The following is a 25,789-nucleotide window of genomic DNA, read 5'->3' as shown; positions in this document are numbered from 1 at the left end:
GCAATTGTTCACGTTTCGAGAAATAAGATAAGATTTTCAAATCGATGTATTAGAGCACAGAAGTTCAAATGAAAAAGAAATCAGTTCATGATTGACTGGAGAAGTTGAAAGTTTAGTATTAAATCAAAGGAAGAGGTTTGCCAAAAAGAGCAGTTAGCTGATGGATTAGGAGTATTTTAGAACTCAGTAAAGGGGGACCAAGAAAATTATAAAGCAAGATGTTATAGAATATGGAAGTAAACTGATGAGGAACGTATGAGGTGACAGCAAGAACGTCTGGAGGCAGTTAAAAAGGAAGTGGCCAGGGGAGCCAAGTATGGGCAAAATAGAAGCCAGAAAAACCAGAAAATCAGGGGTCTAGTTAGAATGAGGAACTGAAGGTAATTAATACTTGCTAAAACAGATTGTATCACAGAAGTTGATAAGAATGAAAGCTGTCTAATTCCAGGGATACAACGATCTGCAATTGAAAGAAGTGTTTAGAGAGTTAATGGAAGCAATGCTTATCAACTTGGAAAATTCTACAGATTCTGGAATGATATTCTGCACATTAGTGGATAGCACATGTAGTTCTTCTTCTTCTGCTTCTTCTTCTTGAGCCCTTAGCTCTCAGTTGAGCATAGGCCATTGATGACCTTCCTCCTCCATCACCCAAAGTCAAAGGTACGGTTGTAATCCATTGTATCCACTGAACAGGGGGTTGGCATACACAGTCACCAGAGCCCTTTTGGCCGGCCTTACCTGTTTCCACTGCTCACAATGGGATCATAGGGTTGGACTTTGAGAGGCCAAGCACATGTTAGCCCGCTGTTTAAGGTAAGAGGAGAGAGAAAGCAGGGAATTGTTGATCTGTTAGCCTGATATTGGCAGGAGGGAAAACGCTTAAGACCTTAATGAAAGATGCTATTACAAGCACATTGAAAATAATATGATTTAGCAGTAGTATTATGAAAGGGAAATCTTGCTTAACTAATCTACTGGGAGTTCCTTGAGGACGTGACACACAGAATAGATGAGAGGTTACAATAGAAGCAGTATGTTTAGATTATCAGAAGGATTTTGATAGTTACATACAGGAGATTGGTCAACAAGATTAGAGTGACAGAATCTGAAAAAATATATCGGCATGAACAGGGAACTAGTTAACGGGGAAAACCAATAAATGAGTTATTGTCAAGCTGCCAGGTATAGGCATTGGTGCTTGGTTCCCAACCATACACAGTGTATATTTTTTGGCTGAGGAGTCTAAATGTTGTATTTCCAAGACTACTGATGATACAAAATTAGGTAAGATTTTGAATAGGGTGGAAGATATTAAGCAAATGGATGAGGCAAGATAGAGTAAGATGCAAACATGTGAAGTCATCCATTTTCATTACAAAACGGAAAGGGAGAGTACTTTTAAATGGTGACCGATTGGGATATGTCGGTTTTAAAAGGTGCCCCTGCACAAATCACTGAAAATTAACATGCAAGTGCAACAAGCTATCAGGTAGGGAACCGATATTATAAGACCATGCCTGAAGATCTCTTTTCCAGAGGTTGATTTACCTGGATTTGAAATTTTACGGAGATTTGATGCAATATAGATGGAGTATTGTATGCAGCTTTGTCTCCCTGCCTAGGACAATACTCTTGCCATAGAGGGAGTGTAATGAATATTCAGCCAATGGGTTCCTGCAGTTGTACAAGGGTTTGCTGAAGAATGGGAAACCTGTATTCTGTAGAGTTTGGATGAGGTAATCTCATTGACAAGTACAAACTTCTTACAGGGCTCGTTGTGCTGGATGCAAGGACGGATGCTTTCCCTGGATGAAGACTGTAGAATCGGGGGCAGGCACTTAGGAGAGATGTGAAACCGCAGAGAAGCACCTTCTTCACTCAGAGGATAGCGAACCTTGGATTTCTCTCTCCAGTTTGGAGTCGTAGGAGTTCAGCTCACTCAAAAACAGAAATGGATAGATTTCTAGATACTAACGGAATCAGGAGATCTGGGGTCGTACAGGAAAATGGAGTCAATGTAGATGATCAACCATGACTTTGAATTGCCCAGCAAGCTCAATTGAGCCAGGTAGCCCATTCCTGCTCCTAATTATTATGTTTATATTATCTTTAAATATGAGGGAACATGGTCTGAATGCTGATGATTGATCAAGTCAACCTTTGACTGGTTTTTAAATGGTAGCAAAGGCTGCAAAAAGTGGAGGATACAGCCAGCCCATCTCAGAAAAACACCCTCCCCACTAATGAGCACATCTACAAGGGAGCACTGCCACAAGAATCTGAATCTGAATCAGGTTTATTATCACTGGCACGTGAGGTGAAATTTGTTAACTTAGCAACAGCAGTTCAATGCAATACATAATCTAGCAGAGAGAGCAAAAAAAATAAAATAAAACAATAAATAAACAAGTAAATCAATTACGTATATTGAATAGATTATTAAAAAAGTGCAAAAAACAGAAATACTGTATTTTAAAAAGTGAGGTAGTGTCCAATGGTTCAATGTCCATTTAGGAATTGGGTGGCAGAGGGGAAGAAGCTGTTCCTGAATCGCTGAGTGTGTGCCTTCAGGCTTCTGTATCTCCTACGTGATGGTAACAGTGAGAAAAGGGCATGCCCTGGGTGCTGGAGGTCCTTAATAATGGATGCTGCCTTTCTGAGACACCGCTCCCTAAAGATGTCCTGGGTACTTTGTAGGCTAGTGCCCAAGATGGAGCTGACTAGATTTACAACCTTCTGCAGCTTCTTTTGGTCCTGTGAGTAGCCCCTCCATACCAGACAGTGATGCAGCCCGTCAGAATGCTCTCCACAGTACAACTGTAGAAGTTTTTGAGTGTATTTGTTGACATGCAAAATTGCTTCAAGCTCCTAATAAAGTATAGCTGCTGTCTTGCCTTCTTTATGACTACATCGATGTGTTGGGACTAGGTTAAGTCCTCAGAGACCTTGACACCCAGGAGCTTGAAACTGCTCACTCTCTCCACTTCTGATACCACTATGAGGATTGGTATGTGTTCCTTCATCTTACCCTTCCTGAAGTCCACAATCAGCTCTTTCATCTTACTGACGTTGAGTGCCAGTTTGTTGCTGCGGCACCACTCCACCAGTTGGCATATCTCACTCCTGTACGCCCTCTCGTCACCACCTGAGATTCTACCAACAATAGGAATTCTGCAGATGCTGGAAATTCAAGCAACAAACATCAAAATTGCTGGTGAACGCAGCAGACCAGGCAGCATCTGTAGGAAGAGGTGCAGTCGACGTTTCAGGCCGAGACCCTTCGTCAGGACTGCACCTCTTCCTACAGATTCCTACAGATGCTGCCTGGCCTGCTGCGTTCACCAGCAACTTTGATGTGTATTCTACCAACAATGGTTGTATCGCCAGCAAATTTGTTGATGGTGTTTGAGCTATGCCTAGCCACACAGTCATGTGTATACAGAGAGTAGAGCAGTGGGCTAAGCACACACCCCTGAGGTGACCCACTGTTGATCGTCAGCAAGGAGGATATGTTATCACCAATCCGCACAGACTGTGGTCTTCCAGTTAGAAGTCGAGGATTCAATTACAGGGGGAGGTACAGAGGCCCAGGTTCTGCACCTTCTCAATTAGGATTGTGGGAATGATGGTATTAAATACTGAGCTATAGTAAATGAACAGCATCCTGACGTAGGTGTTTGTGTTGTCTAGGTGGTCTAAAGCCGCGTGAAGAGCCATTGAGATTGCGTCTGCTGTTGACCTATTGTGTTGATAGGCAAATTGTAATTGGTCCAGGTCCTTGCTGAGGCAGGAGTTCAGTCTAGTCATAAGCAACCTCTTAAAGCATTTCATCACTGTCGACGTGAGTGCTACCGGGCGATAGTCATTAAGGCAGCCCACATTATTCTCCTTTGGCACTGGTATAATTGTTGTCTTTTTGAAGCAAGTGGGAACTTCCGCCCGTAGCAGTGAGAGGTTGAAAATGTCCTTGAATACTCCCGCTAGTTGGTTGACACAGGTTTTCAGAGCCATACCAGGTACTCCATTGGGAAAGTAGCATCCATCATCAAGGCCCCCACCATCCAAACCCTGCTCTCTTTGGACTGCTGCCATCGGAGAGGTGGTACAGGAGCCTTGGGTCCAATATCAACAGGTTCAGGAACAGTTAGTACCCTTCAACCATCAGGCTCCTGAACTGGCGTGGATAACTTCAAGCACCTCAAAACTGAACTGATTCCACAACCTATGGGCTCGCTTTCAAGGACTCTACAAGTAAGGAATTTAATTGGATTAAAGTATCTTTCAGGCTGTTCCAAAGCATTTTATAGGCAACATAGTAAATCTGAATTGCAAATGACCTAATAATCTAATTTATATTAAACGTAGAGTATTGTCAATGCTGAGTGAAAGATAATAATGGGAGCAAGTCAGGAATAACTCTTCTGTTCTTCAAATTATCTGCAGTTCCATAACATTTTCAAAAAATTCTAAACAGACAGGATCCTCTTTTAATGTCTCATTCAAAGACTTCGCCTTTGCAACACCTCAGCATTGCAATGAAGTGTCAGCCGGGTTTTTGTGCTCATATTGCTGGTTTTGAACCTACAGCCTACTGGTTCTGATGCAAGAGTATGATTGTATTGGGTTTGCTGACCATGAAGTTCTAAACTCAGATGAAGACCTTAAATCCTGCCGGATATAAGTAGCTACGGATACTCTCACTAAAGGGAGATTATACTGTAACTAACCAGCTTCAAAGACTAGATTACTTCCTTGTTTATTCTCCATGGCAAGCTTAGTTTCCAATTCCCACTACTCAGACAGTGGATCCCCCTCTCCCTGCCAAAAAGAAGTTATTTCCAGCTAACAAAGCAGTATAAAATACAGTTCATTTATTTTCAGTGATGCACATTTAGTCCACATAACACTCTAAAACTCACAGAGGATTTCTACCTTAAACATTTCCAAACTCTTACAGAGGGTTTCCATCTTATCTTGAATCATTGAATCATTTATTTTCTTGAATCTTGAAACATTATAAAATATTCCCAAATTATGAAGCATTCATAAAAAACAAAGGATTTTCAAAGCACAAGAACACCCACAATACGCTGGAGGAACTCAGCAGGTCGGGCAACATCCATGGAAATGATCAGTCAACGTTTTGGGCTGGGTCCCGGCCTGAAACGTTGACTGCTCATTTCCATGGATGCTGCCTGACCTGCTGGGTTCCTCCAGTGGGTTGTGAGTGTTGCTTTGACCCCAGCATCTGCAGAGTATTTTGAGTTTTCAAAGCACAGGTCCAATTTCTATAAACTAAAAAAGACATATGTACCCAAGATGCTGATGAACAAGTTGTCCATCGCAGAAACTGAAACTGGAGGAATGGATTCTAGTTCACCCCACGTTTCTTACATGGCTTCTTGATGTTATTTAACCCTTTCCTTATAAGCCTGAGCAGCTCTCTGTATTTATATCCCTTTTCTCCTACATTTATACCCTTTTTCTCCTTTTTCTTCACACACCTATAATATTTCCTCAGCTATCCCTTTAACACAAACTCTAAAACCATTTTGGAGACCTAGACCTCAGCTTTAAGTTCACTGTTTACAATTAATGCTGTGAAGCTAATTTCTTTCAGAACATAAACCTCCGAGATATAGACGCGCGTTGGCGCGTGGCCAAGTGGTTAAGGCATTCGTCTAGTGATCTGAAGCTCACTAGTTCGAGCCTTGGCTGAGGCAGCGTGTTGTGTCCTTGAGCAAGGCACTTAACCACACATTGCTCTGCGACGACACCAGTGCCAAGCTGTATGGGTCCTAATGCCCTTCCCTTGGACAACATCGGTGGCGTGGAGAGGGGAGACTTGCAGCATGGGCAACTGCTGGTCTTCCATACAACCATGCCCAGGCCTGTGACCTGGAAACCTTCCAAGGCGCAAATCCATGGTCTCATGAGACTAACGGATGCCTATGTATATTATTGATATGCTAAGTGATATTACCCATCTGTTCTACAAGTTTCTTTGAACTGAGCAGCTTAAGAGTCAGCTTATCTCTTGAAACAACCTAAATTAAACAACCTATTGTCTTTTATGCTGCATCTTGAGCAGGTGCAGTGACTAGCATCTGCTCTTCACAGTAGGAGCATCTTCTAAGTACAGAGTTTATAGAGAATACTTTGTTTTAACTTCAAGTTAATTACTGCTTGCTATTTATATTTAGGGACTGAAGACTGACTTCCATTTACAGCCAGACACTAAATGAACAGTTAGTTAGTAGTTTACTTACAACTGTTTTTGATCTTGCAAGAGGCAGGTGTGTTGTTTAGAAAGCAAGTTTAGCAAACATGTGATCTCCTGCCCACCACACACTCACCTGATTTTGAATTGATCACTGAACACAAACTATGGACTCGCTTTCAAGAACTCTACAGCTCATATACTCAGTATTATTTTTAATTTTTTTTTGGTTATGTTTTGTATTTGCACAGTCTGTCTGTCTTCTGCACATTGGTTGTTTGTCCATCTTTGTGTGTGGTGTTTCATTGATCCCATTGCATCTGTTGTTAATGCCCACAAGAAAGGGTAGTGTGTGGTGATATATATGGTACTTTGATAATAATTTTACTTTGAACTATGAACTTTGAACCATGGCTAACAAGCTCATAACCAAAGCTGGGACCTCTGTGGTAAGAGAGTCACTGCAGCCTTTCCACAGTTTACAAGGCAACAGTGATGAAGTCACTACTTGCCTTGAGTTCAGCTCTGACAACATGCAAGAGGCTGATGCCATCAAAGCTAGTCACCTGATTGGCACTTCACAAATTTGCGCCTCTCCACTATCAGTTCATGTGACTGTGATCGCATCCTCCAAGCCTGCAACCCCTACCTCCTGGAAGGATGAGGTTAACTTAGTAACACCACCACCTGCAAGGTCCCCATCAAGACGTGCATTGCCCTTCTATCGCCATGACTTCATCACCACTGGAACAACATCCTGAAAGAGAGATCATGAGTTAATAAGATAATGAGACTGCCACGGTGCACAGATCACAGCCGCCTTCTCAAACACGGGTGGGACAAATACCACAGCCTTGTCAGTTATGTTCCAAATTCACTAGACGGCCAGACCGGGTAACAGCTTCTTCCCTCGGGCTGTGAGACCACTGAGTACCCTGCCACCACTGAGGTAATTTTCACTGAGAGAGCGACCGGTTTACTGTTTACCTGTGCTGTACACTCTATGAACGATGAGTGCATTTTATTAACTTACTTGTGGAATTTGTTTTAGGCGTGTGATGTTTATTTTGTGGATTCCCCGTGGTCTGTTTCGTCTGGTTGTTATATTTATGTAGTCCGATCTGAATAAACTGGAGCTTGAAACACCACTTTCTTTAAGACCCCAACGCAAGGCATTTTATTGTCGTCCTAGCCCACATGCTCAGCTTCTCATTCCGATCCTGAAGTAAAACCACCCTAACTAACTGGTTTACCCTCATACAAAATATAAACGATATTTTGTCAGTGCCTTGGAATGTATTATATTCACACGAACCACTTGCTGGCTCTTCGGGCAAGCGAAACGTACCGCTTGGGCTGTGGCCTTTCGGAATAAACTGGATTAACCTTGGGGAAATGATAGTATCATTCATAGGAACAACCGTAGGTTTTTATAATGAGCGGTTGAAGAGGCGTGTGCCTGCGACTTGCGCACAGCACAGGGCATCCGACAAGACAGAGTATGTTTCAGAGGGATTGGAGAAAAGTCAGTCGCGGCTGTCATTCACCAATGAAGTACTATGTAATCTGAGGATCTGGCCATATATGGCTTGTGGTTACATGGGGTGATGGGGTACCTGCAGACTCGTGTATCCAATGAGAGGGCAGAGAGTGTTACATCACCGACTGGAGGGAGCACGACTGAACAATGCAGCTAGATACAGTATATCATGCTTCTCATGAGGAAGGAGATCAGGTTCAGGGACTAGACTACACACTCAGTCCAGAAGCTGCAAGTTCGGTGTCAAAACCTCAACGCTGTCGAACTGTGGCAAGGGTAGAACGTAAGGCATGTTTCTAATTTGCTTTTTAAAGCGAGCGTTCTACAATAAGGCTTCAGTTCAAGGAACTCAAGGGAGAACTAGTCTTTTACTGGAGGAAGCATAAAAATGTGCTGGAGGGGCAACTGTTTAAATGTTAATCCTTTAGACGTGCTGCTGCTCTTGAGGGCAAGCGTTTTTTTATAAAACTTTATGGGGAATGTAGAAAGGAGATCGTAGTCATAGGGTAAAAATGAATGAATGACCATATTGTGGGGTTTTCATATTAAGCTGGGCCTAATGTCCTGCAGCAGCTCTGATAGATTTGTGGTTCAAGGCTGCAGTTCTTTGAGAGTCTTTTAATATAACTAAAAATTATCTGAATAGTGTGTAATTACAGCAAAATCCTGTGTTTACTGTGATTTCCATAGTTAGGCTTTCATTATGTTTTAAATGTAATGTCTTCACTGTAAATTTAGTAAATAAAATGTCTCATCAGTTTCCTACTGTTGCATGGGAACAGCTGTAAAAAAATAAATATATAATGATTTTCTTTGATTCAAAGTCTTTGACTATTTACATTAGTGTGTGTTTTATCTACAAATTGGTATGGGATATCATTGATTTTTATGTACGTTGTCTGCAGTTGAATGAAAATTGTTAGTGTTCATCTTCAAATGTTTAGTCTGAGTTGCCTGCAGAATTTTATAGGGTACAGTACAATACCTCACAGCCTCCTCTTTCAACCAGAATAAAATACTGTAAATGTCTGTCGTTGGGATAAATAATAATGGCCCTGCATATTTCCTGTTGACTGAGAAAGGCCGGTAGCTCTGGGGTTGTGAGAAACCCTGGATTGTTCATTCTGTACCTCCACTGAGTTTATTTGTGGATGGTTGTGGTTCAGGCTAGGATTGAGAAGCCTGCTGAAAAAACTGACCAAGAGGGAGCAGTAAGTAACAAGGAAGAGATTGTGTTGTACAGTGGAGAATTACTTGTTATTTAGATGGGGTTAATGATATAAGAATGTAGAGCCATCTGATACAAAGAACATTTTGTGTTTTTGTGGCTATTTATGTTCTGGTTTACGTACTTCAGTTTCCTGAATCTAATGCCAGTAACGATGACCGCAAAAATCCAATTATGTTTCAGGACAGGAAAGCTGCTTTCTTTTGGCCTGTGTATGATCGCAGTCAGAACAACAGGCCTGTCAAAATGGCCCAGCAGGGACATGGTTTTAAGATTTGGGTGGGAGAGCACAATGGATCTGTAATTTATCACCATCGCAGCCTTGCAAAGGGTTTTGCTTTTCTGATAGGTCTTTGTAGCACTGTGCAGTGTCCATCATGATGCATTGAACATCCCCGTCTAATAGGAGTGCTGCAAAATAGCCTGCAATTAATCAAAGACTTTTAATTATGGTTTTGGTCAGGAATACGTTATACGGCTCAACTTCTGTTACGTGATTTTTTTTAATGCTGAAACTATTTTAACCCACTTTCTCTTTCATATTATTATTCCAGCTCCTTCATTGTTGTAGAATCGTGGAAATTATTTTATGAGAGGTGGCCATTGGCCAATTTAACACATAACATTGCTACCTCTACAACTTGGGGCCCCTTCTCCAGCCCCAGTTTATAGTCTCAGCCTCACAAGGTACCAGCGATAAAAGCAATTCACATTCTTACAATCTCTTTTTACCTCATTATTACTGATAGTCATTCAAAAATTTTGTAATCAGTCAGTTTCAAAATCACTTTTGCAATTTTGACTGCCTCTGTATAAATATTCCCTTAACCTTTCGGGGGAAAGAGGGTTAGTGTTCACAAATTCTTCAAAGCCAGCTGGCTTATTTGAACCATCTATTTATTTTCCGGTTCTTCTCTGCAAATGGAACAAACCGGTGATTATTTCATCAAAGCACAGGTGATAAAATAACTAATTTAGCTACCGTGTGATGATTTAGCTACTGTGTGATGATTTAGCTACCGTGTGATGATTGCTGTTCAATCTTCTTTCGTCTTGTGGCCTTTTATTCGCAGTGGGGGTGATAACATTGGGTGAGAATTGAACGGTGCCTTTTTTTAAAATGAAAAACAGAGGCCGTCTCTCCTAGAGCTGGTAGGTTATTTTAAAATGATTCAGGCAGTGCTGAGGAGTGATGCAGAGAGCACATTTTCCATTTTTGCTTCTCTGATAGCTTTGGTCAGTCAGAATGCTGGCTGTCCTGCCGAGCGCCAAATAACATCGGGGGATAGAGGCAGTGGGTATCGATGTTGTTTTTTTGATTTTCGGCTGAGGTTGCATCTGGCTGTTCTCCTGCAGTGGCCATTCCTTTGCCAGTCTTCCCGGTGAAATCTTCCTAATGGATTGGGAAGGAGCAGCAATTATTTTCGTTAACTTGACCTTTGCGAAATTTCATGGGTCTTTGTAACCTGTGATGTCAGGGAAAGCAGATGGGAACCCCACCCTTCCATATATTGGTGGTGGGGGGTTATGGCAAGGAAAGCTTCCCCCTTTGGGACTGTAAGAATCAGATCAGGATCACCGGCATGTGTCGTGAAATTTATGAACTTAGCAGCAGCAATTCACTACAATACATAATATAGAAGAAGAGGGAAAAATAATAATAATTAGTATGGAGGGCTATGCACTAGGGAAATTCTGGGCAGTTTCTAGGGTAGGTTACATGGCACAGCACAGCATTGTGGGCCGAAGGGCCTGTATTGCGCCGTACATTTCTATGTTCTAAATGAATCAGTTACAGTATACGTATATTGAATAGATTTTAAAAATGTACAAAAAATACCCAGAAATAATATATATTAAAAAAGTAAGGTAGTGTTTAAGGGTTCAGTGTTCATTTAGGAATCGGATGGCAGAGGGGAAGAAGCTGTTCCTGAATTGCTGAGTGTGTGCCTTCAGGCTTCTGTACCTCCTACCTGATGGTGACAGTGAGAAAAGGGCATGTCCTGGGTGCTGGAGGTCCTTAGTAATGGACGCTGCCTTTCTGAGACACCGCTCCTTGAAGATGTCCTGGGTATTTTGTAGGCTGGTACCCAAGATGGAGCCGATTAAATTCATAACCCTCTGCTTCTTCTGTCGGTCCTGTGCAGTAACCCCTCACCTCACACCAGACAGTGATGCAGCCTGTCAGAATGCTCTCCACAGTACATCTACAGAAGTTTTTGAGTGTAATGCCTGCAGCATCATTATACTTGTTGTGCTGTTAGTTTTTTTTAGCCATATTCCCTAAAATAGTAATGTGCTGCTTTGCTCAGATTGAAATTGCATCAAGAAGTGGATTTTGGATTATTTTCAAAAATGTTATTAGATATTATCTGGCAGCCTTTGTGATTTCAATTGTGTTTCTAAGATTGAATTTATCTTGGCCGTGTTATTGATACCATAATGAATAGGATATGGTTTATTTATTGAAATTATCCTACTCTTAGATTTTCCTCAATTATTCCAGCTCATTTACTCCAGTCAATTCTTGTGGAATTGTAGAAGTTACGTCTTTTAAAGGCTGTTGTATGTGTTTCAGTGCTACAAAGGAAGTAATTACTCAAGCCCCATTCTGTGCTCATTTTCCCAGATTCATAGTTAGTTAAAACCATTTAGTTGACTTTCTCAATCTGAGGTGCTTGGGATGAGCCCAGCTCCTTCCAACACTGACCTTCGCTTTATGCCTTTTTTATTGGTGACTGTGTGTGTTATGTGGCTGTCAGTCGGCAGGAGCCTGATCCAGATGCCAGATGCCACAGGAATGCGGACTGGGTTGGCCCCGACCAGCAGGAGAAAGCTGCAAGTGCAGGAGGTGCAGTGAAGGTGGCTGGTGGGGGGGGGGGTGCAGAACTAGTTATTTTTTGATCTGTGCTTTTTTTTAAAATGCCAGGAACAAGATGGGGGGGGGTGGTGGTGCAGTGGGGTAAAATGGCTGTGTGCCACCGACAGTGCAGTAAAATGTCAGCCAGGTGGAATGACACTGCAATGTGCCTTCGGTACTGAAGGGTTTGGAGTGGAATGCAGTGGGAGACAGCGACAGACAGGGGTGTTAGACAGATGAAATGTGGAGGCTGTGAATTTGAACTGTAGTGCCCCTGAAATAATAATTCTGCTTTATTGTGTATTGGTAGGAGGATTCAAATCATTTCCTGCCGCCTTTTCACCAGCGCGCCTGGCTTCCTGCCATTGATTAATTTGGCAGGCGTGAGTCATCTTGTTTCTACAATACGTGTGAGTTCAACACTGGATATTTTGTTTCCCCAGCAGCAGTAGGCTTGTGCAATTCCGAAATGTCTCTCGCCGTTACTGAGGCACCCATTGGAGTCCCAGACCATCATCAGCCGCGGTCCGTCGATGTGAGCCCGCTCAGCGAGTTATCAGCAAGGTATGAATCAGCATTTACCCAGTTCCCAAATCTTCACTGCACACCACTGATCTGCAAGAAAAGTTTGGATTATGTATTCAAATAATTAAAATATTGTTGCAAAGCAGCTGGGCATCCTGTGAACGTTTTCCTGCACTGGTCAGCGTGACTTTTGAGGTTTGGACACAAAAAAAATTGGCATGAAGACCAGTGCACTAGGGTTTATGCTGAAGTCTGTATCCTGACACAAGTGGGGGGTCTACAATAATTCTTCTCCAACATCAGCGGTCACTCAGGTCTGAAATAAACTGCAGAATGAACTTGGGGTTGGGGCTACGGAATCTGGCCAAGTTGAGCACAACTAGTCTCAACTTTTTAATTAATAGTGATAATGTGCAAAGGTTAGTGGACGTTTGGTGATTGAGGGAAAAGTTAATTTGAACAAAACGCTCATGCGTTATATTAAGAAAGAATTTTCAAAGTAAATGTATTATCGAAGTACGTTATGCGCCATCATATACCACCTTGAGATTCATTTTATTGCAGGCATTTGCAGGAAACTAAAGAAAAGCATTAAAATTTATGAAGAACAAAGACTGACACACAATCAGTGTGCAAAACAAGACGAATTGTGCAAATAATAGTATTCAGAATATGAGTTAAACCATAAGATATAGGAGCAGAGTTAGGCCATTTGGCCCATTGAGTCTGCTCCACCATTTGATCATGGCCGATCCTTTTTACTTCTCCCTCTCAACCCCAGTTCCCGGCCTTCTTCCCGTATCTTTTGATGCCATGTCCAATCAAGATCCTATCAATCTCTGCCTTAAATACAACCAACAGCCTGGCCTCCACGGCTGCACGTGGCAACAAATTCCACAAATTCACCACCCTCTGGCTAACGAAATGTCTCTGCATCTCTGCTTTGAATGGACGCCCCTCTATCCTGAGGCTGCGCCCTCTTGTCATAGACTCTCCCACCATGGGAAACATCCTTTCCACATCTACTATGTCTAGGCCTTTCAACATTCGAAAGATTTCAATAAGATCCCCCCTCATCCTTCTAAATTCCAGCGAGTACAGACCAAGAGTCATCAAACGTTCCTCGTATGATAACCCTTTCATTCCTGGAATCATCCTTGTGATCCTCCTCTGGACCCTCTCCAATGCCAGCACATCTCTTCTAAGATGAGGAGCCCAAAACTGTACACAACAGTCTAGGTGAGGCCTCACCAGTGCCTTATAAAGCCTCAGCATCACATCCCTGCTTTTGTATTATAGACCTCTTGAAATGAATGCTCACATTTCATTTGTCTTCCTCACCCCCTGCAAATTAACCTTCAGGGTGTTCTGCACAAGGACTCCCAAGTCCCTTTGCATCTCAGATTTTTGGATTTTTTGCCCATTTAAAACAATAGTCTGCACATTTATTTCTGCTACCAAAGTGCATGCCCATGCATTTTCCAACATTGTATTTCATTTGCCACTTTCTTGCCCATTCTCCTAATCTAAGTCCTTCTGCATCCTACCTGTTTCTTCAACACTACCTGCCTCTCCAGCAATCTTCGCATAATCCGCAAGCTTGGCAATAAAGCCATCTATTTCATCGCCTAAATCATTTATATACAGCATAAAGAGAAGTGGTCCGAACACTGACCCTTGCGGAACATCACTAGTCACTGGCAGCCAACCAGAAAAGGATTCTTTCATTCCCACTCGCTGCCTCCTACCAGTCAGCCAATGCTCTAACCATGTTAGTAACTTTCCTGTAATACCACGGGCTCTTAGCTTGCTAAGCAGCCTCATGTGTGGCTCCTTGTCAAAGGCCTTCTGAAAGTCCAAATATACACCATCCACTGCATCTCCTTTATCTGTCCTACTTGTAATCTTCTCTAAGACTTCCAACAGGTTTGTCAGGCAGGATTTCCCCTTAAGGAAACAATGCTGACTTTGTTCTATCATATCTTGTGTCAGCAAGTACTCCACCTTGTCCTTAGCAATTGACTCTAACATCTTCCCAACCACTGAGGTAAGGCTAACTGGTCTATAATTTCCTTTCTGCTGCCTTCCTCCTTTCTTAAAGAGTGGAGTGACATTTGCAATTTTCTAGTCCTTTGCACCATGACAGAGTCCAATGATTTTTGAAAGATCATTGCTAATGCTGCCACAATCTCTAACGCTACCTCTTTCAGAACCCGAGGGTGTAGTTCGGTGTAGTTCTGGTCCGGGTGGCTTATGTACTTTCAGCTCTTTCAGCTTTTTGAGCACCTTCTCCCTTGTAATAGTAACTGCCCTCACTTCTCTTCCTTCACACACTACAACACCTGGCACACTGCTAGTGTCTACCACAGTGAAGACTGATGCAAAATACTCATTTAGTTCATCTGCCATCTCCTTGTCCCCTGTTACTATTTCTCCTGCCTCATTTCCTAGCAGTCCTATATTCACTCTCATCTCTCTCTTTTTACATACTTGAAAAAGATTTTACTATCCACTTTGATATTATTTGCTAGCTTGCTTTCATATTTCATTTTTTCCCTTCTGAGGATTCTTTTAATTGTTCTCTGTAGGTTTTTAAAAACTTCCCAATCATCTATCTTCCCATTAATTTTTGCTTTGTTGTGTGCTCTCTCATTTGTTTTTACATTAACTTTAACTTTCCTTGTCAGCCACGGTTGTACAATTTTGCCATTTGAGTATTACTTCATTTTTGGAATACGCATGTCCTGCACCTTCCTCGTTTTTCCCAGAAACGCACGCCATTGCTGACTGCTGACGTTCCTGCCAGCAGCTCCTTCCAGTTTACTTTGGCCAACTCCCCTCTCATGCCACTGTAATTTCCCTTACTCCACTGAAATACTGCTATGTCAGATTTTACTTTCTCCCTATCAAATTCCAAGTTGAACTCAATCATATTGTGATCATTGGTTCCTAAGGGTTCTTTTACCTTAAGCTCCCTAACCGTCTCAAGTTCATTACATCAATGGTTCCCAACCACCGGGCCGCAAAGCATGTGCTACCAGGCTGCTAGGAAACGATATGATTTGGCGATATGAGTGAGCTGCACCTTTCCTCATTCCCTGTCACGCACTGTTGAGCTTGAACGCACGCCAGGTCATTACCCGCTCGTCATCCATGTCAGTGCAGGAAGGAGGTCAACTTCTCGAGCTTGCAAGTGACGGTGCGCTGAAAAGTATGTTTGACGTAACATCTCTGCCGGTATTCTGGATCAAAGTCAAGGCTAAATATCCTGAGATAGCCACGAAAGCACTGAAAACGTTGCTTCCACTTCCAACATATCTCTACAAAGTGAGATTTTCTGCAATGAATGCAACGAAAACTAAATCAGACAGACAGACAGACATACTTTATTGATCCCAAGGGAAACTGAGTTTCGTTACAACTGCACCAACCAAGAATAGGGCATAAATATCGCAATACAAAAACCACAAACAATCAAACAACAATATGCAAACTATGCCAAATGGAAATAAGTCCAGGACCAGCCTATTGGCTCAGGGTGTCCGACCCTCCACGGAAGGAGCTGCAAAGTTCGATGGCCACAGGCAGGAACAACCTCCCATGACACCCAGTGTTGTATCTCGGTGGAATATGGCTGGAGTCCAACAGCAAAAAGTGCAATATCCGGGCTACAAACGTTCCTCGATCGTAATATGCCCAGTATTGCACCATCCATTGTTAACCAGAACAGCAAGCCCCCTTTACGCTTACCGCTCTCAGTGCACTTCCGGTCAGTCCAAACGGTCTGGAAGCCGTCCATGGAGAAGTTTTGGTCGAGTATGTCCTCGTGCAGCCCCGTTCCAGTGAAACACATAACACTGCACTCCCGAAATGTTCTCTGACGCCTGGCTAGCGCCGTGAACTCGTCCATTTTATTACCCACCGAACTCCTCTTCTCCATAAGTCTCTGTTGTCTCGACCCGGTCCTCTTTCCCCCCTCTGCATCCTCTGTGTTTTCCTCCAGATTTCAGCAGGGGTGTCCGCCGCTCTGCTCGCTAAACCGGCCGGCATAAGCGCAAGCAGCTGGTCCCTGGAATAAACAATGCGACCATGCTTCTGTCCCGCTAATGAGACGTGTTGGAATGTAACTATTTCCAGCGCTAAAAACCCAAATAAAACTCTCTCTACCAGCATGTTAGGAGGGTGCAGCTTCAACGTGTTACCGTGGGAAAAAAATACAACAAATAACGTAAGTTAAAAAAGTAAGAAAACCTGTAACAGGCTGCATGCACGACCGGCACATGCGCACTGAATTGCGGAATAGACTGGACATAAGGAACCCCCTTCGAGTATCGGTGTCTCCCATCACCCCTCGATAGGACCGTCTCGTTGCAGGGAAACAAGCCCAGAGCTCCCACTGATTCAGCGATATTGGTGTGTTGCAATGATTTTATATGTTCATACGGGGAAAATATGTGCTGTGTGTTTAATATCCAAACGTTACTTAAAATGTTATGCTATTGACTTATAAATGACTTATATAACCATATAACAATTACAGCACGGAAACAGGCCATCTCTGCCCTTCTAGTCCGTGCCGAACGCTACTCTCACCTAGTCCCACCGACCTGCATTCACCCATAACCCTCCATTCCTTTCCTGTCCATATACCTATCCAATTTTTCTTTAAATGATAATATCGAACCTGCCTCTACCACTTCTACTGGAAGTTTGTTCAACACTTACTTTAAGCTCCCCTGTCCTCCCCAGATAATTGACTTACCACTATATTCATGCGAGAGAAATATGCGCTATGTGTTTAATATTAAATTTGTTAGATAAACCCTTTTCAAAACGAAATCGAGTGTATTAGCCACTTATCACCTATACTCTGGTTGTGATTAACACCCCCACCCCCCGAACAGAATCGCCAAAAACGATTTGTGGAAAAAAAAATCGGCATGTACACACACGTGCACTGGTGCCCGCGCAAGGCTTCATGGTCATGGTAGTCTTTCTCGGGGTAAGCTCAACGTATTCGACTGCTACTCTTGTCCGTTGGCAACCCTCCCCCCTCCCCCGTCGCCCCCAGTCGGCCGGTCCACAAGAATATTGTCAATATTAAACCAGTCCGCAGTGCAAAAAAGGTTGGGGACCCCCGACTTACATAACACCCAATCCAGTATAGCTGATCCCCTAGCAAGCTCAATGACAAGCTGCTCTAAAAAGCCATCTCATAGGCATTCAATACACTCACTCTCTTGAGATCCATTACCAGCCTGGTTTTCCCAATCGACCTGCATGTTAAAATCACCCGTGACTACCATAACATTGCTCTTTTGACTCGCCTTTTCTATTTTCTATTGTAACCTGTGGTCCACCTCCCAGCCACTGTTGGGAGGCCTGCATATAACTGCCATCAGGGTCCTTTTACCCTTGCAGTTTCTTAACTCAACCCACAGGGATTCAACATTTTCCAATCCTATGTCACATCTTTCTACTGGTTTGATGCCATTCTTTACCAGTAGAGCCACACTACTCCCTCTGCTTACCTTCCTATCCCTCCGATACAACGTGTAACCTTGGACATTCAGCTCCCAACTACAACCATCCTTCAGCCACGATTCAGTGACGGCCACATCATCATTCCTGGCAATCTGTAATAGTGCAACTAATCATCCACCTTATTTCTTATCCTCTGTGCATTCAGTTATAACACTTTGAGTGCTGTATCTGCTACCATTTTTGATTTTGCATCCCTAATGTTTTGATACTCCCCTGTTGGCTGCAGCTATGTCCCATCACCTGCCTGCCCTTCCTGACAGTCTGACTGCATGTTATCTTTACTTTTTTACCATCCGTCCTCTCCTGAGTCTCTTCACTCCGGTTCCCACCCCGCTGCCAAATTAGGTTAAGTCCTCCCAACAGCTCTTACAAACCTGCCGACAAGAATATTGGCCCCCCTTGGGTTCAGGTGCAACCCGTCACTTTTGAACAGGTCATACCTCCCCCAGAAGAGACCCCAGTGATCCAAGAACCTGAAGCCCTGCCCCCTGCACCAGCTTCTTAGCCACACATATACTTGCCAAATCATCCTGTTTCTACCCTCATTGGCACATGGCACAGGCAGCAATCCAGAAATGACTACCCTGGATGTCCTGCTTCTCAGCTTTCGACCTAACCCTCTAAATTCTCTCTTCAGGACCTCATTGCTTTTCCTTCCTTTGTCATTGGTATTGATATGTACCAAGACATCTGGCTGCTCTCCATTCCTCTCCAAAATGTTGTGGACGTGATCTGAGACATCCCTGACCCTGGCACCTGGGAGGCACCATACTATCTGTGTGTCCTGTTCACGTCCACAGAATCTCCTGTCCGTTCTTCTCACTATTGAGTCCCCTATCACTATCGCTCCCTTCTTCTCTCTTTTCCTTCTGCACCACGGACCCACGCTTGGTGCGTGTAACCTGGTTGCCGTGGCATTCCCCCGGGAGGTCATACCCCACGAAAGTATCCAAAGTGGTATACTTACTTTTGAGAGGAATGGCTCAGGGGTGCTTTGCTCTAACTGCCTATTTACATTTCCATTCCTCCTGACAGTCACCCAGCTACTCGCCTCCTGCAACTTCGGGGTGACTGCTTCCCTGTAACTCTGATCGATGATCTCCTCACTCTCCCGTGCAAGCCAAAGGTCATCCAGCTGCTGCTCCAGATCCCTAACACGGTTGTCAAGGAGTTGCAGCCAGATGCACTTCATGCAGATGTAATTCCTTAAATAGAACAATCCTTTCAGAGGGTTGAATAGCAGCCCACCCACAATGGTGGATCCATTAACCTCACAGCATTGAAACCACTATTGAGCTAAAAAAAAAGCATCATTTTTGTCTCATCGTTTCTACCCTCCACCGTTGAATTTAAATATTGGAGTGAAGCTGATTAAATCAAATCCTCATTTATTCCCAACCTGGGTGTTAGTGTGGCCACTCTTGATGCTGGAGAAAGCTGTTTGTAATCTGTCGAGCATTGATCCAACACAGCTGGGATGGTAACTTCACACTGTTTGATGTTGCCATGTAACGGTTGGAGTGTACATTAAACACAGCCTTGTGTAAGTGTGGCTGTAGTTTTTGTAACACCTGGACAATGTGTAGTGCTCTTTTACAGTAACTGAACAACTAAACCATAGATGTGTGACTACTACATCGACTCAGGCCTATGTGTGACTAAGTACTCCTCTACACCATTGTTTAAACCATGAACATAGGAGCAGAAGTGGGCCATTCAGCCCATCGAGTCTGCTCTACCATTCAATTTCACCCCTCGACCCCATTCGCTGGCCTTCTCCCCATAACCTTTGATGCTCTTTCTAATTAAGAATCCAACAGTCTCCACTTTGTATGGTGACTACTCATGAGGACAGTGATGGTTACTCCATTGAACAAGCAGACTGGAGTAGAACATCGCCATGTGTCCTGTGGTGCACTCACACGTTGTGTAGAACGTAGCACAATGTATTTGGCCTTTTACTGTCCGGCGTGCTGGTGTCCATTGTGACAGTTTGAGGGTAACTGAGACAGATTTGTCCAGTGTATTTTTATCTTTCTATTGTGTTTTTATATACATAAAATGATCATCATAGCTAAACCATCAGATTTCGGGCTTGAGTTATTTTGTGCTCAGAACTTGGTTGTAAACAGAACTTAGAATGGAGCTTTATAAAGCAGGTGACTAACCCAAAAGAACATGCACCCAATTTTCTTACGCAAGCACAAGACACCTTCAAAGGAATCCACTCCTGCCCAATTACAGTTCTGTTCCTCCTGTTCCTGGTGACTCAAGACATTATTTTAGTGATATTAGTGCCATATATCTTTTGACATGTTTGACATGTTTTCTATTGGATTAATACATCAGTGACATTTATGATGCTTTTCCTCCATGATTTATTTATTATGAATGCTTTTCTCTTAGAGTAATAAGCACTGAAACGGCTTCTTCAGCCCATCTAGTCCATGCTGATCACTGCATCCTCCTGCTAGTCCCATTTGCCTGCATTTGACCCATAGTCCTTCAAGGCCTGACCCGTTTTTAAGAGGGATCTGGATAAGCCTATCCAAATGCCTCTTAACAGTTACAACTTTACCTGCCTTGACCTCTTCTGGCAGCTCATTCCAGGTACTCACTCCTCTCTATGAAGAAGTTGCCTCTCAGATCTCTTTTAAGTCTATCCTGGCTTATCTTATATCTGTGCCCTCTAGTTTTGGACTCCTTGACCCGAGACTATCATAGCCCTCATAATTTTCTGAACTTCTGTGAGGTCCCCTCATTCTCCTATGGGCCAAGGAATAACAATGCAGCATAGTCAACCTTTCCCTAAGGTTAATTGCAGTTGCTCCTCCAACTGAATGGCTGAACCATGATTGATGCATTCTTCATAGTGGAATACTTGTGAAATATTTGTAAAGGAGTGATTATCTTAAATGTCAACGTTCCTATCAATAAATTCTGTTAAATCCAGAGTATTAAATAGTTAGTGTGGCCTAGTTTTTTTCCAATGGTCTTGCCTATGCAAAAATAACATCCGCTCTCAGACCATTGAATTACTGGTAATGTAACAAGGCCAGGTAATATTGACCTCCTTGGGATCAGCAGCATGGATACAGCTTAGACAATGACACAACTGAATGATCTCCCTCTAACAATGGGTCACTCCCACTTTCTGACATGAATTGCTAGGGTATGCTGGTGTTGAATCTTTTGCGTTCATTCTAGTTTGAAACTGTGTTCGCACTCCCAAAAGGTGTAAATAAAACCTGGTATCATTTTGCTAGCAGCTGTTCAGCATGAGATACATATGATATGTATCTCATTATCTGGTGATCTCGGTTATCAAAGACGTTGCTTTACTTCCTGGCAAGAGACCTACAATATTATATGCTGTCCTGTTCTGGGCAGTGGTATTTATCAAGTGTAGACTATTTTCTAAATGAGGAGCAAATTCAGAAATCTGAGGTGCAAAGGGACTTGGGGGTCCTTGTGCAGGTTTCCCTAAAGATTAACTTACAGGTTGAGTTGGTGGTGAGGAAGACAAATGCAATGCTAGCATAGGTTTCAAGCGGACTAGAACATAAAAGCAAGGATGTAGTGCTGAGGCTTTATAAGGCATTGGTCAGACCTCACTCGGCGTATTGTCGGCAGTTTTAGGCCTCTTATCTAAGGAAAGATGTGCTAACATTGCAGAGGGTCCAGAGGAGGTTCATGAGAATATCCTGGGAATTAAAGGGTTAACATATGAGAAGCAGTCGATGGCTCTGGCCCTGTACTCACTGGAGTTTAGAAGAATGGGGGGGGGGGTGCGGTGGCGGATCTCCTTGAAAGCTATCAAATATTGAAAGACCTAGATAGAAGTGGATGTTTCCTCTAGTGGGTGAAACTAGGGCTAGAGGGCACAGCCTCAGAGTAGAGGGACATCCATTTCGAACAGAGATGAAGAGGATTTTCTTTAGCCGGGGGTAGCGAATCTGTTGGAATTCATTGCTACAGATGGCTGGGAGTTTGATATGTTCTTGATTAGTAAGGGTGTCATAGGCTATGGGGAGAAGGTAAGAGAGTGGGGTTGAGAGGGATAATAAAACAGCTATGATGGAATGGCAGAGCAGACTCTAAATGGCCCAGTTATGCTCTTCCGTCTTATGGTCTTACAGATGAAGAAGGGTTTTCTTACATTCTCAGCGTAGAACTGTAAAATTGGAAGTGTTAAATACATAATTATAGTTACTACCTCTTGGAGCCAACCAGTAGGGCCAACCCAGTGATTTTCTACCAAGGTGCTGTCAGATGTGTGCAACCTGATCTACTTGAGCCTAGTTACTAGTTTCTTTCATTCCATAATCCCATTCAAATGTGGGCACTTGTGTTTGGTTATAGTACTATTAATGTATATTCTGTTAAGATATGTATTCTCATCAGTGGTCTTGCCATAACCCCACCTTTCTAATCTTTGAGCTATTTATACTGAGCAATTTAGAGATTGTTGGGGACGACCTGTTCACGCAGTCAACTTCTAATGGCAATGCCTTTGTCCTTGGGGGTTTGATAAGCTGCCAGAAAGGGTGTAGAAGTTAATATGTTATTATTGTTTACTCCCGTGTTTATTGCCATTAGTATGGGTGGATCAAAGTTTGAAGTAGCACAGAGAAAATTGAATGACTGTCCAAAACACCTGGGTCGAAAACATCAACTGTCAGGACATTAGTCCAGTGGAAGAGTTTCAGGATTTTAGACTGATATAGCCTGCTAGTTTTATGTCACATTCTGCTCAATATTTAACTAGAGGTTAGCACTCATACTAACTGAAGTGTGGCTTTGCAAATAGTTGGTTCGGTCATACCTGCCCTGCTAAATTTCATGGCCCGTGACTTGCATAAAAATGTAACTGATATCATTGTAAAATTGGGTTAATTTTGAATGTCCAAGAGTGGTTGATACTGGATTTTAAAGCTGAATTGCTGTGTTTCTTCCACCTTTTACAGGGAGGCTCAACTTTTATTTTTTTATTTTTAGTCAGAATTTTTTTTCGCGCCTGTTTTAGAAAAGCCCTTTGAAACCTTGGGGAATTTCCCTGAAGTTTTGGGGAAAGTTGCAAAATGCCCTTACCCATTCATTTTCCGCTTGAGCATTAGCAGAGGATGAACAATAATCACCAGATAGTACTGAATAATTAGGTCCCCCCACCCCCGTGCAATCTGCAGTTAAAACTTGCTATCCCTCAGGAGGTCTGCACCTGCAGACAGTGCTCTGTGAGATATTTAAAAGTTTCCAAAGCTGCCTTGCACTGTTGGATAGTCTGGACAGTGGAGAAGTCTTCCTTGAGGATGGCATAAGTAACATTAGACACTGCTACCATTTTCCTGTCTGTTGGTAGTTTCTTCCTTGAATAGTCTTCCATTTGGTTTATACAGTATTCAGCCTGCACAACTATTTTCACATTTTACTGTCTCCTTTTCTAAATATAAAATGTACTGCAGTAGGATTTTTGACCTAATCTACAAAACATGGTGCATCATGTCAAATCAAATGAAAAATTCCAAAACCTCTCAACGGTTTAATAAAAATTAAAAACCGAAGTTCTGAGGCTGAAGAAGTATCGATCCCCTTTGTAATTACTACGCCAACTTCCCTTCAGGTGCGATTACCTCACCAACTCACACAGATTGTTGATGTAGAAAATTGGAGGATCATCTGTTTTCTATGAATTAAGAAGAGACCCACTGTCTCTGTAAGGTCCAACAGTATGGTATATTCTCAACAGACCAAACTAAAATTAAGACAAAAGAGCATTCAAGACGAGTCAAGGAAATGATAATAGAGAAGAACAAATCTGGGGAAGGGTACGAGATCATCTCAGGGGCACTGAACATAACCTCAGAGCTCAGTGCAGTCCTTCATGAAACCACAGCCACACTGTCTAGGTCAGGTAGCCTCCCTAAACTTAGTCACTGGAGAAGAATGACACTTGTAAGAGAGGCTAATGTGATACCACCAGTCACTCTGTGTGAGCTGCAGAAATCAGCGGCTGCAACTGGAGATGAAGTTCATGGCTCCACAATCTCTGAGGCCTTGCACAAAAAGGGTATTTATGGAGGAGGGACAAAGAAGAAACCCTGCCCAAAAAAAAAAGATATTCTTGCCCGCAAAGACTTTGCAAAGTGTCACTTGGAAGATACTGTAAAGAGGTGGACGAAGATGTTGGTGTTGTGGTTGGATGAGACTAAAGTGAAACATTTTGGCCTTTTAAACAGTATGTTTGGCATAAATCTAATACTTTGCATCAGCCAGGTAACACCATCCCTACTGTAAAGTATGGTGGAGGTAGCATCATGTTATGGAGATGCCTTTCAGCAGCAGCGACTGGAAATCTGGTCGGGATTGAAGGGAAGATGAATGCTGCTAAATACAGAGAAATTCTGGATTAAATACCTGCTAGCCTCGGCCAGAAAGCTTAAACTGGGGAGGAAGTTCGTCTTTCAACAGGACAATGGCCCAAAGCACACTGCCAGAGCAACCATGGACTGGCTTCAAATAAAGAAAATTGATGTCTTTGAGTGGCCCAGTCAGAGTCCTGAACTTAACTCGATCAAACATTTCTAGCAAAATCTCAACATTGGTGTCCACTGCCACTCCCCAACTAACCTGGCACAGCTTGAGCAATTTTGCAAGGAGGAATGGGCACATCTTGCTTTATCATGTTGTGCGAACCTAATAGAGACTTATCCAAAAAAGTCTACAGGCTTGTAATAGCTGCAAGAGGTGCTTCAACTAAATACTGAGCAAAGGGAGGGGGGATAGATACTTTTGAATTGTCGAATTTCAGGTTTTGGATTTTTAGTTTTTCAGGCTTTACAATCTTCCCTGTGTTTTGGGGCTCTACTGTGAAAAAGGAGCCTGTAATTCATAAATAAGAATTCTCAGTTAAATTGATCGAAATCCCTGGCTGTAATACTCATTTATGTCAACAAAGGGTTGGGGGCTGAATACTTTCCCAGGGCACTGTATAATTTGTAAGTTTTTCTCTGCTGGACAGCTCACCAGCATTAGTCAGCTTGCAACTTCCCACTTGGACAAATGGTGCCCCTTTCCAGTAACTCAGCCACTTTCTGGTAAGCTAAGACTTGCCCTGAATCAATATTATAAGATATACCATCACCTGTTGGTCCATGCCAGTGGAGTGCGAAGACAGCAAGCATACTGTAAACCTCTGTGTATCAATGTTTTAAACATTTGCTTTCCAGTTTCTGCAGAGATAAAAGCAAGAAGTTAACAAACTTCCGGCAGTTGACTTTTTCGTGTGGATGACATTATGTGAAGTCCTTTCCAGCACTCCATTCCTGCTGCTGTTGTCCCATTTCCTGGGGAGTTGCACGCAAATGAACTCTTGGCCTGTCGTTCATGGAATTGCCATTGATTCACTTGCGGAATGAGTGTCCCCAGCCTGAGTGAGAGCTTTGCAGGTTATTAAATCTGAGCTTCTTATCTGCATGTATTGTCAGGTCATTTATTATGCACCTGTGGTAATACTTTTATTGTCAATGAAGGAAATGTTGATGTTTATGCCAAAGTCACAGTTCTGGAAGAACACTGGCGAACGAGTAACATATCCAACTTGTGTGTCATCAAAGATATAGGGGTAAAACAGGCAACCCTCTCCTCTCTCCTTTGCCTGAAAGAGACACTTTGGCACACCTTACAGACTTAAACCGTAACTGTTAATCTATTGTGTCAGGAAACTCCATCCTGTATTGGAAAAGCATTCTGTTCCAGGGTGTCCACTTGCTTCCCTCCATGTATTCTTGGCTGCTGTATCTACTCCCGACTGTTCCGTCCTTTCCTTCCTGTGCTCAGCTGTAGAAGTATTAAATCCACACTGAGGCTCCT

General features: G+C 42.9%; 1 protein-coding gene across 6 annotated transcripts in view; it reads left to right on the top strand.

The window, feature by feature from the left end:
- Positions 1-7,041: 7,041 nt before the first annotated feature.
- The window catches only part of acsbg2 (acyl-CoA synthetase bubblegum family member 2), a 75,983-nt gene continuing 57,235 nt past the window's right edge, over positions 7,042-25,789 (top strand). The window contains exons 1-2 of one of the 6 annotated variants that reach the window (XM_063032090.1): positions 7,042-7,172; positions 12,295-12,415. In XM_063032090.1, coding sequence (XP_062888160.1) covers positions 12,321-12,415 — 95 coding nt within the window. In that variant the 5' untranslated portion in view covers positions 7,042-7,172; positions 12,295-12,320. Of the gene's footprint in view, positions 7,173-7,892; positions 8,052-11,777; positions 11,843-12,294; positions 12,416-25,789 lie in introns of those variants that run through there. The other 5 variants (XM_063032091.1, XM_063032088.1, XM_063032087.1 and 2 more) reach the window with 5 other exon arrangements.

Source organism: Mobula hypostoma, chromosome 24 (genome assembly GCF_963921235.1).
Source record: "Mobula hypostoma chromosome 24, sMobHyp1.1, whole genome shotgun sequence".
Taxonomy (NCBI): domain Eukaryota; kingdom Metazoa; phylum Chordata; class Chondrichthyes; order Myliobatiformes; family Myliobatidae; genus Mobula; species Mobula hypostoma.
This window is presented reverse-complemented; position numbering and strand designations above follow the sequence as displayed.